This window comes from Phalacrocorax carbo, chromosome 2 (assembly GCF_963921805.1).
Source record: "Phalacrocorax carbo chromosome 2, bPhaCar2.1, whole genome shotgun sequence".
NCBI classification, from domain to species: Eukaryota; Metazoa; Chordata; class Aves; order Suliformes; family Phalacrocoracidae; genus Phalacrocorax; species Phalacrocorax carbo.
Window position 1 is genome coordinate 28,042,685 of NC_087514.1, and position 18,411 is coordinate 28,061,095.

General features: G+C 40.3%; 1 protein-coding gene across 1 annotated transcript; it reads right to left on the bottom strand.

Moving 5' to 3' along the window:
• Window positions 1-242: 242 nt before the first annotated feature.
• On the bottom strand, window positions 243-12,395 carry OTUD6B (OTU deubiquitinase 6B). Its single transcript, XM_064442431.1, has 7 exons — window positions 12,180-12,395; window positions 9,570-9,724; window positions 7,594-7,689; window positions 5,290-5,602; window positions 3,770-3,831; window positions 2,982-3,088; window positions 243-2,428 (listed from the first exon to the last, which is right to left on the bottom strand). The coding sequence occupies exons 1-7, from the start codon at window positions 12,268-12,270 to the stop codon at window positions 2,344-2,346; spliced, it is 909 nt and encodes a 302-aa protein (XP_064298501.1). The 5' UTR covers window positions 12,271-12,395; the 3' UTR covers window positions 243-2,343.
• Window positions 12,396-18,411: the final 6,016 nt, after the last annotated feature.

Below are 18,411 nucleotides of genomic sequence, written 5' to 3' on the forward strand. Positions count from 1 at the left end.
TTTCAAATACAGCTTTTCAGAAGAGTTCAACTGCTAAAATGCTGAGGATAAGTTTTCTTTAAAAACAACTTCATTTCATAAAGAGTAAAGCTTTGCCTGCTTGAATAGGAATAGTCAGTTGTTGGTGAATTCATCATACAGCAGAACCCTAAAGCCATAAAAATTAGATGAGTAAACTTATTAATACTAGGAATTAAGAAGCGGACAATCTAAGGACAAAATAAAAAGTGACCGCAACAAGGTTTGCCACAAATAAACCCATTTATTACTTCTGGCAAGTCCCATACAGCATGAGCAAGGATCTTTCTCTCACTGTCGTAAAACATTATTTTGCTTCATACAAACTGTACACATTTTCAACAAGACAAACTGTTGGTAGAGGCATCCCATGATTCTGGCATCTTTGCTCTGTCAGTTAATCAAACAAGAATGAAAACCCAATAAACCAAAGAACGTTTTTCACATGGTATCTATAAAATGCAGCATGTGCGTTTCATATCACATCAGTTCTAAGCAAAACAGAGAAGAGTATTTCTGATTATCATTTTTAGTGAAATTCATAGTGGTATTATGAATAGAGACACTTTTTCCATACTGTTGTATCCAATTTTTTGTTTGAAATTAAAAGCACCGTTTTATACAATCAAGGTAGTAAACCAAATTCTACAGTAATTTAGTTGCCGACTGAGGCTGAACCACCACAAACAACTGCTACAAATGCAGCTATAGTTGCTACACTGTAGCAGATAAATAAGGATGTAAGAAATCCGGATCTGGTTAAAACTTTGTTTCCTGGTAGGCACAAGGCTAAAGAAGTCATAATTCAAGTTCTGCTTGTCCAAACCCCCCTGCTCTAATTGTCTGGGGTTTTTTTCCCCTCCCTCTCTCTCGAAGTGCTTAAATCAGACATAATTTGATCCATAAAGTGAACATTTTTGTCCTTCTTAAGTAAGAGCAGATTTTATTTCCTAATTTAGAAGTCCCAGGAATGTCAATCTGCTGGTGAGCTTTACCAAAGGGCTACAAGAAGCACAGTTAGCTCATAATCCTCAAATCAGGTCAAAGGTGTTTAAACTCAACATAAACTGCTTCTTCCCAAACCAAGCCATCAGCACTAAAATAGATAATTATGTTATTGATTAAGGCTTTTTTTAAAAAAATCACTTCTATTGTTAAAAAACAATCACATTACAACTTTGGTTTCATTATGCTGCTAATTTTGGAGTTACATTTACAGTGACTTAAACATAAAAATCTATGTTTCCGATGTAAAAAGTCAAGCCATATCAAAAAAACCCTCACCCTTCAAGTCTCTGTCCATCATCAGGAGCAATGAAAGTAAACTTATCTCCTCTGCAGATCACCTTTAAAGTTACTGACAAAACCCACGGTGGTTATTTTCACACTTGTATGCAACCGTCTGTTTTAAGCATTATAAAACATGACGCTTTAGATCAAAGTGCTTAGATCATCACATCCATAAATGGTGAGTTCAGATGAGTTTCACTACCTGAAGTGAGGACACTGAGGAGCTTTTTGTTTGCAAGATTTCTGTATCATCGAAATGCACAGAGGAAAGTCTATGAAGGCTGAGCAGCACAGTAAAACTCACATCAATGTTATCACGTACAGTCATAAAGAACAATGCTCTTCCTACAGATTCACTACTAGGAACAGCATAAAGCATTCAGGTCCTATTGTCAATGGGGGTTGGGAGGAAGTGAAGTCCTCAAACCGTGGTAAAAATCTTAGATGAAAGTCTTTAAAATAAAGAGATTGCGCACTTCCTTTGGCCAAGCAAGATTTGCCTCCGGCTCTTCCCTGCCCAAATAAAGAAGGGGATCCCTACTACAGTGTTAGAGCTAGATCCTGACAGAACTAAAGAACACTGTGGAGGATATTCCATCAGTCAAAATAAAATAAATTATATTAAATGCCTTAACTCTTCCAGGATCATCAAAATTTGCCAGAAATAATGTAACAGGAACCTTCAGGTAACCTGAATTCTTCACAGAAATGCAGATTAACCAACATTTACTACTCAGTATTTTCACTGCAGCATGGGATGAAGCCCTGTTAAAAATTCTGATCCACACAGCCACCATTTTAGAGAAGATCATCTAAACATGATTAATGCCAACAAATTCAAAATACTGTCATGTAGTTTTGGTTTGGTTTTGTTTTAAATCAAGAGTTATTTCTGATTTATAGTCAAAACTTGTATGTCTCTCTTCTTTTCAATCCATTCCTTTTAGTTTTACTTTCCAGTCTGTCTGGGAATTGTCTGGAGCCCAACACATCAAGATGCAACTGTTTGCCACGTGGATTTATGACTTTTGTATGCTAGCTGCCATTTTCTGTAGCAGCATCTGTTAGAAGTTTCACAGAATTGTAATGCTCTCCTAATCCATAGGCATGCCTCATATACCTAAAAGAAGAAGTCAGAGAATTCATGTTCAGCTTAACTAAAAGTACACACCATGCCAAACATAACATGGAAGATATGTTTATATAAGCTGGAAGACACCTTAAATAAATTCAAGTTTTAGCACGGAAAATATATATGGTCAATTAAATAGGAGAGTATTAATAAAGGCAGTCTTTAATTCTGGTGACTTCCAGGCACAGATTGACATAAACTTTGGAGAGGAAAAAAAAAAAAGGTTCCTGCTGCATCTTGTATCAATTTCACTATTATTTTGTAATTATATGACAGGTAAAATGACTTTGTAGTATTCTATAAAGCAGTGACTAAATCACACTTCAGACTGATTGACAGTATTTTAAGAACCCTAATTACAACATCTTTAAACTGTGTCAATAGCAAACCTAATTCCTGACCTGCAAGATCATTATTCAAGCAGCGTTTCGACATCAGATACATTACAGAAAACAAAAGAGCAGGTGAGAACCAAAGCTGAGCCCTCTGCTCTTGAAGTGAGTGCACTAATTTTAAGAAGGGATAGAAATGACATACTTACACAAGTATTATTGGTTTTCCGGAATATTCTTCACCAACAATAATGGGAGGGGAATCCATTTGCACTACTTCAATGGGTGTTTGCAAAATGTGTGACAAAGCCCTTAGCTTTAAGGCATAAAAACAATTCAATAATAGGATTAAATCCAGTGTAGCGAGGAAAGAGGAAGACACGGCATTTAGTTTTAGCCAACATGAATTCGGGCATAACATTCCAAATATTGTCAGAAAATAAACGTTATTAAAATAAGCAAAATTATTTTAACTTTTTAAACTTTAATTGAAAACAGGTTGCCTTAAATTAATCATTGATGATACAACACAGGTAACATTGGGCTAGTTGCAGTAATTTGGTAACTACTTTTCCATAAAACATTAAATAAGACAAACTAAAATAAATACAGAGTTTCTCAAGCTCAAGTTCTGGCTTACATTGCAAAAATCTAACATTGTTCCACTCTAGTCAGTTTTGCTGCCATTTAAGTCTGCATAATAAAATGCTTTCCCCTTAGAAAGTCTTCCCCCTCCCATACTGTCAGTCTTTCTAACGATATTTAGAACTACTGAATTCATTAACTTGCATGTCATCAAATACATCAGAACAGACGTGCACCATCAGAAAAACTCCTAGTTTGGGAAAACAATTTATAACCATAGAAGAAAGTTCTTGATAAACTATGACTATGTCCCCTTATGCCTTCAGGTATTCTTTCTTAAGAAGCCCTTTTTGGAAGGTATATTCATCCACTTCAGAATTTCACAAATAAAAATTATCAATACAAGACTTACTTCCAGCTGACCACCCCATGCAGCTGTATTTGCTATATCATCACAGTATTTTTCAAATTCCTCTGCAGGGAAAGAAAAGACAACTTCTATTACTTCTCTTACTTGAGAACAAGCAACTGAGGAAAAATACTGATTGCACAGTGAAGAATTAGAACCTGAAAAGTCCAAATACATTATATAGGAAAATACATAGGTTAACTGAAGAGAAAGAAAGAAAAAGAAAGGAAAAACACCAGAGGCCATAAAAAAACCCCATAACTGTTCTAGAAAGAAACATTAAGACTGAAGACAGGAATAAAGACAAGTATGGGAATAAAAAGAAGTACAGGTTTGTATTTTAAACTTTTTATTCAGGGAACTGTTAACAACAAGCATGAAACTGCATACAGTTTTCTTCCTGTTAAGTTTCCGAGGGTGTTGTTTTAAGACTCTAGAAGACAATGTGATAGCAAGCGGTATGCTTAGTTCTTATATTAAGTAGGTGTCAAGTATGTTTTTAAAAATCTTGTAACAGTATATAGTTCAATTGCTGGGTTTTTTTTTTGAACTTCCAAATTAGCTGCCTCGTTTTTAGCCTCCAAACTATTTATTCCCAATAGTTCCTTTGTTAACAGCTAAACAAACCTTTTGCTGATCATGTTCTACAGAAACCAATGTTTCAAATTGATGAACTGCAACAATTTAGGCTTCTGAACTCTATGAATAGATTCTGATGAAGAAGGAACAGATTTTCTGAAGACTGCTCAAAACTGGTTTTCATACATTCCCCTTATAACAGGCTTAAGAGACATAAGAAAACCACAACTCCCTGTTGCTCTGGAGAACTTCATTCGGTCTTCTCTTGGGGCACAATTATCCTATGGCAATTATCTCTGTCAACATGGGAAAGACACCTCCTACTTCAGAACGGCCCCCACTCACCAAATGAAATCCACAGGAGAAACTGTTAAATGAATGTAGCAGGAAGTTAAAAAGAAAAAAAAAATATTATAAAGTCATTGGAAGGCATTCCAGACACACAGTAAGAAATTAATAAACCATGTATTGCTCAAATAAGTACATAAATTCCATTTAATTGCATTTACTCAGCCTACAGCATTGTTCCACACTAAATGCCTTATAGTTTTTAGTTTAGCCTGTTTATAAGAAAGGACTCCAAAAGACCTAATGTAAACAGTGAAAATAAAGGGTAGAATAAGAAAAAGCAGATATGCAAACTATTCTAAAATTTACTTGAATTTCACCCTCATTTTCAACAGCTTTCCTATGAAACTGAAAACACCAATATAAAAGCTAAAAAAAAAAATCATCCCTAACTTGGTAGACAAGCTGTTTATAACAACTTAAATCACATCCCGGAACACGATTACCACCTAGTAATCAGCAAGTTCTGTAGGTTTGTTTTTTTTTTTTTTTAAGATGGGCAATAATGTTACACCCCAATTCAGCTGTAACTAAGATCAAGAATTATCAGGAATAGTTATAACAGTGTTTTAAGTCTCTTAAGCCACAAGTCTTACCTCTGCTATACATGTCTCCAGTACTAGGGTTTGTTAGAAATGGCAAGAAGTCATCAAAGTGACTTTGCATATACTTCGCTGTTTGGTTCCTCAGAGTTGTAACAGTCCAGGAATTCTGGTGATCCTTGAGCTGATCTTCAATAGCTCTGTACATGCAATGGCCATCTGAAGGGATCTGTTTGATCTCTAAGTGCCTTGCTGCCAATAGGGAGGTAAGTTTCTGACTTTCGAGATGCCTAGCACCTGTTAAATTTTCTATCTCAGCTTCAGCTATCCTTTCTTCTCTTTCTTTCTCCAAGGCAGCTTTCTTTTCCTTAGATTAAAAACACACAAAAATTACATCAAACGTTAAAACGTAGAAGGTACCTGTACAGTTCTTAGCTTAGTGCTTGCTTCTAACTCTTCAAATGTTTCTCAGTACATTCATATCTGTGCAATGTTCTCCCCTATCAGTACTACCAAATCTTAGAGACCTCCTAAACCCAAATGATAAGTGACCAATATAACCAAACCTCCTCTAACACCACACCTGAAATTATGTGACAGACAAAATCTTCATATCAACATGCAAAATAGCACTTTACGGGGCCTGTACAAAGGATATTAATAGCCATTTCTTCAGGATGACTTATTTCACCACACTGGCAAACAATTTAAGTATGAGAATTCTAATTAAAAAACAGAAAATATTGCTCTTTCATAATAAGTGTGAGATCTACCACTTACACGTACGATTGCATAATGGAGCTCATGTCACAAAACTGAAACTCCCTCAGGCTAGGTACTATACATCATTAAAGACTGCTCCTAACCTAAAGGACAGATAAGAACGCAAACAGAGAACACTAGAGGGAATGTAACAATACGTAACAAACAAGACTTTTATAGAATGCTTCTTAAGTTTACACTTAAGTTAACAAAGGATTAAGTCAAAGTAAACGAGCAAAAAAAGGAAGCAGTACAGAGAACGTTCTTTTCACTTGCACACTTGAAATTCACCACAAATCAAGATCAGGCTGGCTTAGGCGATGACAACATAGGAAAACTAGACTACAGAGTTTCTAGTTTGCCTACACATGGTGCAATGAATTAATAACATCCTTTTATCATGTTTGTTACAAGGCAGCTCTGCAGTAGCAATCATGTAACAGGGGATGGACTCTGCAATAAAGCAGCACTCCTCTGCCCCTGAGCCAACATTTCTGCAGGTGCAATGTGAATGTTAATCCATCGCAATTTAACATCTGAAGCTTAACAAGATTTAACTGTAATGGCCAGGACACCAGGTAGTGTGTCTTAACTCAAAAATTTACAAGAATTTCAGTATTAATGTTCTTTTGTTAAATGTGTTAAGTTCTATTACTTGCATATTTTCCACATAGTATTTCACATTATCTTAATTCAATTACTGTATTTCTTTATTAATGTTTTTAGTTAAAATCTTTTTAGATCATTTGCTTTATATCATTTGTTTTTCTGGCTCCCATCTCCTGACCTATTCTGATTTCCAGCTCATGGCTGACGGTGTCCTGGTTTTAGCTGGGATAGAGTTAATTTTCTTCACTGTAGCGGGTACAGTGCTCTGCTTTGGACTTAGGATGACGATAATGTTGATAACACACCAATGTTTTGGTTGTTGCTGTGTAGTGCTTGTACTAGTCAAGGACTTTTCTAGCTTCCCATGCTCCGCCAGGTGCACAAGAAGCCGGGAGGGGAGGGGGAACAGCCAAGAGCGGATTCAAAGTGGCCAAAGGGATATTCCGTGTCATGTGATGTCATGCCCAGTATACTAACTGGGGGGAGCTGGCCGGGGCGGGGGCAGCATTCACGGCTTGGGGACCAGCAGCATCAGTCGGTGGGTGGTAAGCGGTTACATCACTTGTTGTTTGTGTTTTTTTCCCCTCCTCTCAAGGTTTCACCTCTTTCATTATTTTTCTTTTTCATTATATTATTGTTATTACTGTTTTTTTTTTAATTATTAAACTGTTTTTATCTCAACCCATGAGTTTTCTTACTTTGGCCCTTCTGATTCTCTCCCCCATCCCACTGGGGTGGGGGGAGTGAGCGAGCAGCTGTGTGGTGTTTAGTTGTGCTGTTTACCGACAGACAGTAAAAAAGTGCAGCTATTTATAAAATGCTTACATATCTCTAGGTAGCAGTGTTACAGATTTCCAGGGTACCCAGTAGGTACAGCATCAATACTGAACTAGCCAGGTAATGTCCCCTGCAAAATTGTTTAAGTTAAGTTTCAGTGAATATAACTTCAATCGAATATTTGTAAAATTTTTAAATGATAAGTCATACCCGCCTCTTCTGTGCTTTTGATATTCGAGGATGCTGAATGTGTTGCTCTACTCCTTCAAGCTCTAAATTTGCAACCCCATCAGCTGTAGAATCTGTCTAGAGAGAAAAGAAATGTTAAATGTTCTTATTAGTAAAAATGATAACTGAGATGTGCACCTCCTGAAACAGTTTCTGTTCCTAGGTAATTCCAGGGTACATTTCTGAAGTTGAACCACAAAGATTAGCGTAGAGCAGAGAACCCATCAAAGCCAAAAGTAAAGCATTTCACATTCCAAACCACTGCCATGCATTTTATTAGCTTTTCTGTAGTCTCAGCGAAGAGACAGTTATGAACTGTGCATCTCAAATTTAATCTATATGTTCTCTTACAAGCTTCCATACTTAAGTGTGAACACTGCTTATGGGCTGAAAGGGAAAGTTTCCCTCACCATACCAGCCAACTGAAGGAGCCAAACAGCCCTTATCAAGTTCTGTGACAATTAAAGCAGGAGAAGGCTCCACCAAAGCATAACCAGCAGCTGGAAAAGACAGGAAGTTGACACTTCAGGAAAAATGACAAAGCTAACCCTGTAATGGTATGAACTAGATATCCGTGCTTCCAAGGGTGACATGTTTCAATCCAAATAAAAAAGTTGAGAAGCTAAACAAACCATACATCTCAAAATAAAATCCTCTCAGGTAAAGCTATGTTCAGGGCAAGGATTTTAGCTTGAAAGGTCCTCCATCATAAAGTTTTGACAGCTCATTTAGTAAAATAAAACAAAGCCTTGCGACTAACCTGAGACACAGATAAACAGAAGTATTATGTTTAATGCTTATGCATGAATCAGATGCTTAAGCATCTGAATAAAAACTGCTACAGAAGATTGTTATATGGTGATAACTTCCACAATGTGAAAAAAAGTTTTCAAAGGTTTCTCAGCAGATGCCTCTCAATCGAGTCTATTTCCCTAACAGTCATTCAGAAATGTTTTAACTCCCATTTTTAAACAAAAGTACATTCTGCTTAAGTCTTTGTTAGATCACTAATCAGAAAACACCTAGTCCAGAAAGTGTTAGGCAGCCAGGTTTTTGTTTGTTTCTTCACAAGATTTAAACAGCCAAGAGACACACACTGTTAGGGAAACACTTTAAGGAGGTATATGAGCATGGAGCATTAGCATCATTCACAGATAACTGTATTGCACCAATTTAGCCATAAGCTCTATTCCCATTTATGTAAGAGAAAATATATGAACAGGCCTACTTGCACAAACGATCCTTAAATTCAAGCACATAATACAAATAGAATTCTTTTGAGTACTCGGTATACAGAATTAAGTCTATGGATTTAAAATTCGCTACAACAGGAGCTTCCAACACTCTACTTATTTAATAGTATCTAGTTTACTCAGGTGCTCATATTTCCTGCAGCTAAATTTGAATAATGCTAAGCCTCTGTTAAAAATGAAGTGGTTTGCCAACAACCAGGAAACTGGAAGCACTTAAGTATGTAGCTATTTTGCCAACATGGCAGAACAGCAGCATTAAGACGACAATTCTCATCATCACAGGACTGTCTTCTTACAAAAAGGTCAGTTATGCTGTTGACAGAATTGCAAGACAAGACACACTGCATCGGTCAAACGCCTACTGAAGGCCACTAATACTTGAGCAGTCTACATAAGATAATTAGAGTGACAATATAACAGGAATTTTAGAAATAGATTTCTTTAAGACAACTGAGCTACTAACCTAGCCTTAAGAGCAAAACCAAATACTGCCCAAGAGCAAAAAAAACCCACCCACAGTTAAATGGCCCTTCTAGCAGTGCCCACGCACCGTAACAGCTGGATCTTTCCAAAGATGAAGAGTTACTAATACTGTAAGGAAAAGGAGGAATACTTTGACATGTTACTTCATTATAATTTTTAGAAGTTAAAGAAGCCCTAACACAAATGTATCTGCACCACTTCAGCTAAAGTTAAGGCACCTACCTTATTCTGCTCAGGTGAAGCTTCCTTCAGCTGCTTTAATTCCTCCTTGTGCTTCTGTTCAAGTTCTGCCTCTAGTTTGGCAACTTCATCAGCCAGCTGTTTTCGTCTCTTTTTATCATTCTTGGGAACAGCATTTTTCATGCCTTGAATTTTCGCTGTTAGAAAAGTAGTGTAATAAAACATTACCTCTAAATATAGATACAGAAAAAATTTACATATATCAACACACCAGCATTTTAACAGTTTAGCTATGAGATTGCACATTGCAATCATCACATTTTAAAGCAGCTATATTTTTCTTAAAAATGCAAACGTTAAATCTGAAGAAGAGAAAAACTTGTGCCAGTTTACTATTACATATACATATGAACTTTGTCAACAAAGCAGACCTCAGCCTGTTGCCTTCAAAAAGGTTATCTGGGCATTGAGATCTCACACATCTTTCCTGTGACAGGATTTAAATTCTTAATGACACAAATAGGAGATTAAAAGTAACAAGCACAGTTCACCTGTCCTTAAAATAATGTTTCTAAAAGCAAAGTGGGTATTCAAGAAGAAAAAAGGAAAAAGAAAAAAAACCACCACCTCAATTTGCTTAAGTTCCATAAAAAATTTTAGTCTGTAAGTCAAGGCTCCATTTCTCAAATCATAGAATAGCTTAGTTAGAAGAGATGTCTGATGGTCATCTAGTTCAACCTCCTGTGCAAAGCAGGGCTGAATTCAAAGCTACATCAGGTTACATTAATTCAGATTGATCTGGAATTTATTCAGGTGACTGTGCAAAGTCTCCAGGGATGAACATTCTGCAACCTTTCTGGGCAGTTTTTTCCAACGTTTAACCATTCTTGTTATGAAAGTATTTTCCCTTTTTCCTCTCATGAGGATTGTTCTTGCCACCACTTGCAGCCATTGTCTCTAGACCATTATCTGTGTTTTACTTTGAAGAGTCTGGCTCCATCCATTACACAGTGGAAACTACAACCAGATCCCCCAGAGCCTTCTTCTCTAGGCTGAACCAACACAGCTTCCACAGCCTGCGCTCTGACATGAACACACCCTGCTAGCTCTTGTCACTTCTGTATTCACCGTTTTAGAGTTACAGCACCAATTATTTAACACCCTGCTTGCTATTCATCATCTGTACATTTTCCTATCCTTCACCCTTGACTGAGGATAGGAAGGATTCTCCTGTCCTTCACCCACAATTGAGCTGAGGATGATGGCGATGATAATGAAACTCTTCAGGAAGAGGAAGCAAGAATGCTCACATTGAAAGATTTATGTTAAGCATTCAGCCTCACAGGTGAATCAGCTTAGTTTGGCAAAGAGAAAAGCAGTTTTGTTCATAAAAATGTAACAGGGGAGAACCAAATCTGGGACTTAAGAAGCAAGCATAAATACAGTAATGAGAGTACATGGGGGGTGGTGGCGACAAGAATAGTCAACCGGAGGAGATACTGTATTTTCAGAGACTGACATGCATCTTATGCTGATTCTTATGAACAAACTGTTTTGCTATCTGTCACACAGTTTATCACTGCACTTCCCAGGAATGTATTTTTCAAGTGAGACAATGTGTGCCTATAGGTCCCCTGCCTCACCTAACTGGGAGGACTGGGGCTCTGTGTTCTGTATGCCCTTCCCACCTTCACGTAGCGCAGGACTGCAATTACATACCCCCTTATCACCTTCTCTATGTGGAAAAACCCTCTGCTCCTCAGCCTCTCCCAATCAATGTGCCGTGTACTCCAACCACCTAATCGCAATGCTTGATTCCTACCCGTCTTTTCAATTTCAATCAAATTTGAGAGCGGAAAAGGCATCTCAAAACTGCAGATTTCTATAGGTTTAATGACAATATTCAGCCCAATACTGTCTCTCCTCAACTACAAAACTCAACTCAACAGAACCCAGCTAACAGAACTATTTAATTATATTAATCTGCTGGAACAGGGTAGGTAAAATGTGGCTCATGAACAGACCACACAGGTCCGTCTACTGTAGATGCTTCACCGTGGCGAGACGGAACGTGAAGGTTCACTTCAGACCAGTTGCACTTCGAACAAAGAAAGGCAGCAGCCTGGGCGGCAAGGACCCTTATGCGGGCTTTTCAATCTAAAATGCCTTACAAAGACGCACCTCCCTTAACTTAGAAGCAAAGCAGCAAGTCGTTAACATCATGTTAATAGTCTAGCGTAATGTTACGGCTCCCAAGCACTGCCAGGCTCCCAAGACTACAGCAAGGCGAACTCGGCGAACCGCCGGCATGACGAGAACCGCACCTGGCAGCAAAGCAGGGCTCGGACACCTCTGCCAAGACGCAACGTTTCCATTCCCGACGGCCTCTTCCCCTTGCGAGGGCAGCCCTCCTTTTCCAAACCCCCGCCGTGGCGAACCCGTCCGCCCGCCCTCCCTCCCTCCCTCCCTCCCTCCCTCCCTCCAGCCGCGCTTCCGCGGAGCGTTCGCCGGGGAAGGCCGAGAGCGGGACGCCGAGCCCGCCCGCCCGCCCGCCCTCCCCGCGGCGAGGCGGGCGTCTGAGGACCCGCTATCACCACCCCCTCCCCCGCTCCGGAGCCTTCCCGCCCCGCGCCGGGCCGCGGCGACCCTCACCCTGCAGCTCCCGCTTCTCCTTGCGCTGCCGCTTCACCAGCCGCTCCAGCGGCCCGTCGGCCCCCGGCTCCTCGTCCCCAGAGCCCTCCATGGGCGCCCGGAGCCCCGCGGGACGCCCTCGCCCGGTGGCGGTGGGGGCGGCGGCGGCGGCAGCGTGCGTCACCGCCGGCGCCAGGCGGGAGCTCTCCGCGCTTCCGGCAGGGCAGCACCGCCCGGCCCCGCCCCGCCCCGCCCGCCGCCTCAGCACGGGGCGGGGGACAAGCGGCAGCTCCTCCCCGGGCGCTGGGGCTCCTCCCCGGGCGCTGGGGCCGCCCCGCCAGCGGGAAAGGCGGCCTCTGCCCCCCCCCCCGCCCGCTCCGCTAGCTCGGGGTCGGGCGGGGAAGGGGAGTATTCCTTCTGCTCCCGGGGCGGGAGGGCGGCGGGGAGGGGAGGGGAGGGGCGGGGTGGTTGTGCGGGGCAGCGGCCTCCGCCTCATGTCGGTCCCCTGAGCAACCGGAGCCGCTGGCTCCTACCCCTGCCCCGTAAACCACTGCCAGGGGCACGTCTTCACTGGAGGAAAACGGTGCATTTAGCTCAGCTACGGGTAAATCCTATCAAAGGGGACGGCTAGAGGTGAGAAAGGAATTAGTTAGGGTTTCTATGTAATTTATCATGTAATAATAAGGAAAAAAAATTTTTTAACCTGTTCACCTTTGTGCAAAATACAGAGTATCCTGTGTATGCAAGGTGTTTACCTGAAGTTACTTAAAGCTGAAAAATACCCAGAAAGTCTCCCGGTTTTCCAAGTTGTAATGTCTGTGATTTCGGTCTCCTCTACCACTGTGAAATTATGTCCTGTAAAGCGTTACGTTTTCAATACGGTAAAATCCAGACGTCCTGGTTGGGGTCAAATCCCCGCCTCAAAGTGGGATCTACAAATTCTTGTGGGGTGCTAGTGTGGCGTGAGATGCCTTGCTGTTCAGTGCAGTCACCAACGTTATTCTGGGGAACATTCAGGTCATCTGAGAAAAATACAATTTACAAAATTTAATTGGTTTTAAAATTATTCAAATTGAGAAAAAAAAAAGAGTAATGGAAACAGTAAGTTCAGTAAGTTTGTGCTTAACTGTTACGGCATTGCTATTATTTTACATTTTTATCAACAGAACTCCTACAAGCGTAACTCCCTGGAGGTGTTTAAAAGACACGTAGATGTGGTGCTCAGGGACATGGCTCAGTAGTGGACTTGGCAGTGGTAGGTTAATGGTTGGACTTGACCATCTTAAAGGTCCTTTCCAACCTAAATGATTTTATGAAGTAGAATTTACTCTCTCTATATATATAAACTATATAATAGTTTAAACTGTCAAGTTTAAAGAAACAGATCTAAAGCAGAATTGTAAGATGATGGGTAGAACCGTCTTGCTGTATAGAACCACCCAATTTTTAGACCTCCTTTACAATTCTGTTGAACTGTAAATAAATTTCAGGTTTGTATATCAATACCTGGAAATATTGTTTTCCCTTATCTCCACCTGCTTTTTCCAGCCTGTTAGAATAAACAGATCACAGACCAGCTAGGAAATAAAAAATTCTTATCCAAAAAGGATGAGAGGGGCATGGCTGGCTTTTAGCTAGGAAAATAGGTTAGTGCTGGAAATTACTAGGGTGGCCCTGTATTTCTGTACACTACCAGCAAATCCAGAATAAGGACAATTCCGGGTTAGGTTTGCCTTTACTAACGTATTTAGGTGCTCTGTATCAGTTTGTCAATGACATATATTTGTCATTATATATGAATATGCTGACATTTAATACATTGTCTTAAAAATTATGTATATTTAAAAATAATAAACACTGTTTTATACCTTCTGCTTTTTAGTTTCTTCAAGAACTTTGTAAGATTACAGCAAAGAAAAAAACTCATCTTTTTACCATAAAAGGACACTGTAATTTGATGTTCGGACCTATGACCCAATCCATCCTTCAAGCAGGCTGAGCTTTACAGTGTTTTAGGGGTCCACAGCTTAAATCTTTCAGAAATAAAAGGTAGCAGGGGCTCCTTCCCTCCAGCACAGCTATCCCCAGTCAAAGGGGATACATCCAGTGAGGTCCTTGTAGTGGCTACTGGTTTTAGTCCAGACTTCTGCTATATCTTTAGCAGTAATCGAAAGAGGATATACAATAAATACCAACAACCAAATAAATAAATACCTCAGGTGACCCAATGTGAAGTGTGGAGTGATGATGAAGGTAGGTTGATCAAAGTGATCTTACGATTCGCTAGCCTCATGTGAACAACACGTATCTTTGTACAGCTGAACTCAAAGTTACACAGGAGTGGAGGTTTGGGGGCACGCTAAGTAAGAGGGAGTACGTTTTAGAGGACAGCAGTACATTAAATGCTGGGGAGGTCACGCTGCACAGCCAGCCACAGATGAGCTTCCTCTGCTACCGTGCAACCAAGAATAAATGCAAGCTGTTAAGAGGAGCACTGCCCTTGCCAGCAGCAGGCCACGGGCTCAGTGCCAGCTCCGCAAGGCCCCACTCCGGGCCTGCGGGGCTCGTTATCGACCTGCGTGAGAACTGGCCCTGTGAACTGGAGCTGTGTGCTGGACAGCCATTACGAACCGGAGTTTAACGTGGGATAAGAAGCAAAGGCCTTGGAAATGTCATTGACGGCAGAAGAACCAACATTATAAACAACTGATGGCTACTTACTGGTTGAAAAAAAACACAACATCGCAAGTTATGAAGGCAGCTGCTTTGAGCATGCCAAAGGAAAGCAGCAGCTGAGCAAGAGAAAAACAACCAAGCAACAGGAGGGGGCCTGAGAAAGTAACTGTCCAGTATCACAAGGTATGTGTAGGGCTTAGGGGGGTAGAGACCGAAGGCTGCTGGCTCTCGAGAAAGCATCTTATAAAATGAAAAATTCTGAGTTTGGGGAAACCGTCATCATGGGGATCTGCAGTCATGCGGATCACCCTGGGGATCGCCTAGTGTGGGATCGCCAGGGCTGCAAGCATGGCACCTGCTCTCCTTGCCTGTGCCAAGGTCCCTGCCTCTCCCTGCCAGCTTGCCCCCGGATCCCTGACTCCTCAGGGACCTCTCAACCTGCTAGCTCATCAGGACCATGTCCGTCAGGATTGTGCACAGGCGTTTTTCCCCCCACAAATTCTGTGTGTTTTTCCTCTCCGCCGTTCTTACAACAAAACACTTAAATAGAGCCTTACTGCATATAAGCTTAGCTTGGCTAAGAACTGAAATCTGAGGTAACTGAAGCACTTTATCTAGGATGCGATTGGTTCATTGTCACACAAATCTTTAAATTAAGACAGAAAGCCTTCCTATGGGTATGTGTTAACTCAGCTGTAACCTATAGGCTCCATGCAAGCAACATTTCCTGACATTCTCTCAGAATTCAAAGAAGTCCGACTGAATTACCGTAACGGCCCTTTCTGGTATTAAAATTTATTACTTTATTAATCTATTTTGTAGAAACTTGAACCTCCCATTGAAATCAGTGATAGCTGTAAGATGCTCTGTATTAAGCACAGTCTGTCCCCTACGCGTTGTCAAAACTGAAACTTTCAGAATGAAGGGGCACTTTGGAAATGTGGCTGAATTATTGTCAAGTTATTTACTAAAGTAAATGACTGAGGGTTACCTTTGATAACAGCTAACTTGGACAGTGAATTAACCAGCTGTTGTACTCTCTTTGTATTTATTTTCTGTGAAGGAATGCAAGGCTATTTTAAATATTACACTTTGACGTCCTTTCTAGTATCTTTCTCCCAGTGGTTTGCCAGTGTTCAGTAAGCATGCTGAAAATCAGGAAGGTTGGTTGTTCATTGGTATTTTATAAGTTGGGGCAGGACTCCTGGTACTTCTGTCACTCTAAAAATCTTGATTTTGTTTCTTCGGTTGCAAAACTAATAAGCTAAGGCTGTCTAGCAGTCAGTTTTCATGACAGCAGTAAAAAAAATCCAGATCTTACTCCAGCTAAATGATATAAAACACTGGTCAAGCAAAGAAGCTGTCTTACTACATTTAGATCAGCGTGTATCTCATTTCCCTGCATTATCTCAAAAATGTTTCTTGCTGAGCATTAAAGTGAATTATAGACCAGCTGTAGCCATACACAAAACTTTTGAAGTGGCTCTGCTGTTTCACTGAGGTTTTGTTGAGTTTTCTGATATATGTACTGCGTGACCAGTCAATTTGGGTCACTTAATTCCAGTTATTGAAGTAAAAGTAGCTAAACTTTCCTTTGCTCTATGCCGTAAAATTGGCGGGTGGTAAGATTTGCAATTATTCTACATGAATTAAGGAGTATACATGACCTTGCAATGAAACCTCTACAGAATGTGAGGATCAATATGGCACATTCTATTTGGAACCTAAAATCTCCTAGGGTGGTATATGTGCTATATATTGCTGTCTGAAAATTCATTATATCTATAAGTGAACTAGCTGACCTTTTCCTGTTAGTTTATGTTTGCTGAAAACAGCACAAACAGATTTTGTAGCAGGACATTTGCAGCTAGTAACCCTCATCTGTGAAACTGTTTTCTAATAATTTTTCAACACAAATCTGACAAGTGTCAGCACCTAACGCAAATCCAATCACTTAAAATCTTTAATGAGTCACATATATCAGTGAAACAAAATAGTGGGGTTTAGTTCTGGATTTGACACTTTGGAGCTCACGAAGCCCAGGGTATTTGCCTTCTCTATTTGTAGCACTCGAAGGCGTAAAAAGAATCCCAAGTCTCTGTTAATGCAAACAGATTCAGGGTCACTCATTATTCACAGTTACAAATGCTGGGATGCAGAGAAACTGTGGCTGTTACCTGGAGACGTCCTTGATTTCTCTGAAGACTATTGAGAAACATGTATGTTAGGGGTATTATGTTTTTGCCAACCTCTGCAGTATTGTGAGCTTTGCAGTGTTTTGCTTTCTTGAATCTCAACAGTTAGAATGAAGAGATTTCATGAAAACCCACGAGTCTGGATTTTTAAGCAATTTTCTTGGATATATCACTGAGACATGTGACCTATGTTTGACAGGAGGTGACATGAATGCATCCTAAATGCTCAGAAACAATAAGCAAAAATCCCAGCTCCAGCTCTTTACGCTGCTTTTCAGAAGAAACATTTTTAAAAATTGGACACTTGGTATTTCCAGTACTTAAGTACAGTCACTTAATGCATTCAGCAGAGAGTGTCAGTCAGGTTTCACAGGGTTGGTACTGCATGTCATCACATTTTGCTGGTGTAGCCTTGGCAAGAATCTTGGCCAATAATCCACGCTCTGCTAAACCCCTTGAAGCTACTGTCATTTTCACTATGGTCTTTATTTACTTTCTAGACTGTGGAGTTGCCAACTATAGCTCATGTTATTGCTATAAAACAATGAAAGCAAGTGTCGCATGTAAGCAGACTTTTTTTTGCCAGGTAATCTTCTCAGATCTTATGCTAATGAAAACGAGGGACCCTAGGTACTCCTTAAACTGCTAAAAAGGGTGACTGGAGAGTTAGTATTATCTCTGGGACTCTCAAAGTAGCATTCAGCAGTAAGCATTCCAGCTAAAATTGCGTTTTACTTGTACATAGATTTTAAGACAAATATATGACTAAAAATTTGTACTGTGATTCATGCAGTATAATTTCCTATATCAATAAAATAAAATTACACCTTAGTCCAGACCATTGCTGTCCAGCATACGGACCACTGGTTAATTCTCTCCATCATTTTCACAACTCAGCCAAAAATATTTGCCCGTGTCAGACAAACTGCTGATGTACTTGAGCAGAGAACGTACACATGCGTGCACATTCAACAGCAATGGGGCGGCCATAGTGGGTTCAAGAGTAAACCTGCTGGGTGACAATCTTAAATGCTGGTGGTCTGTGAATAGTTTCAAATCCCACCTAGTGTACATACCCCCACACCTTTAGATCTATAAGTAGGATTTCCATCTACAACACCGTGCAAAGAGCTCATATCTAGGAGTAAGTTTTTGCCCTACTGATTTAATGTTTGAGCACAAGAATAAGGAAGCCACCAAAACAGATCCTTAAATAGCTATAATATCAGAAAAACCTTTAGTATGGACATGAGAGATAGCACATTTACCAGAAAAATTTTATTCTCAGATTCATTTTTTTCCATGTTGCTTGTCAGCAGGTGAGATTGTGTCAGCAGCCCTGGCGCTGCTCTAGCTGGGTACGACTGGTCCTGCAGGCTGGT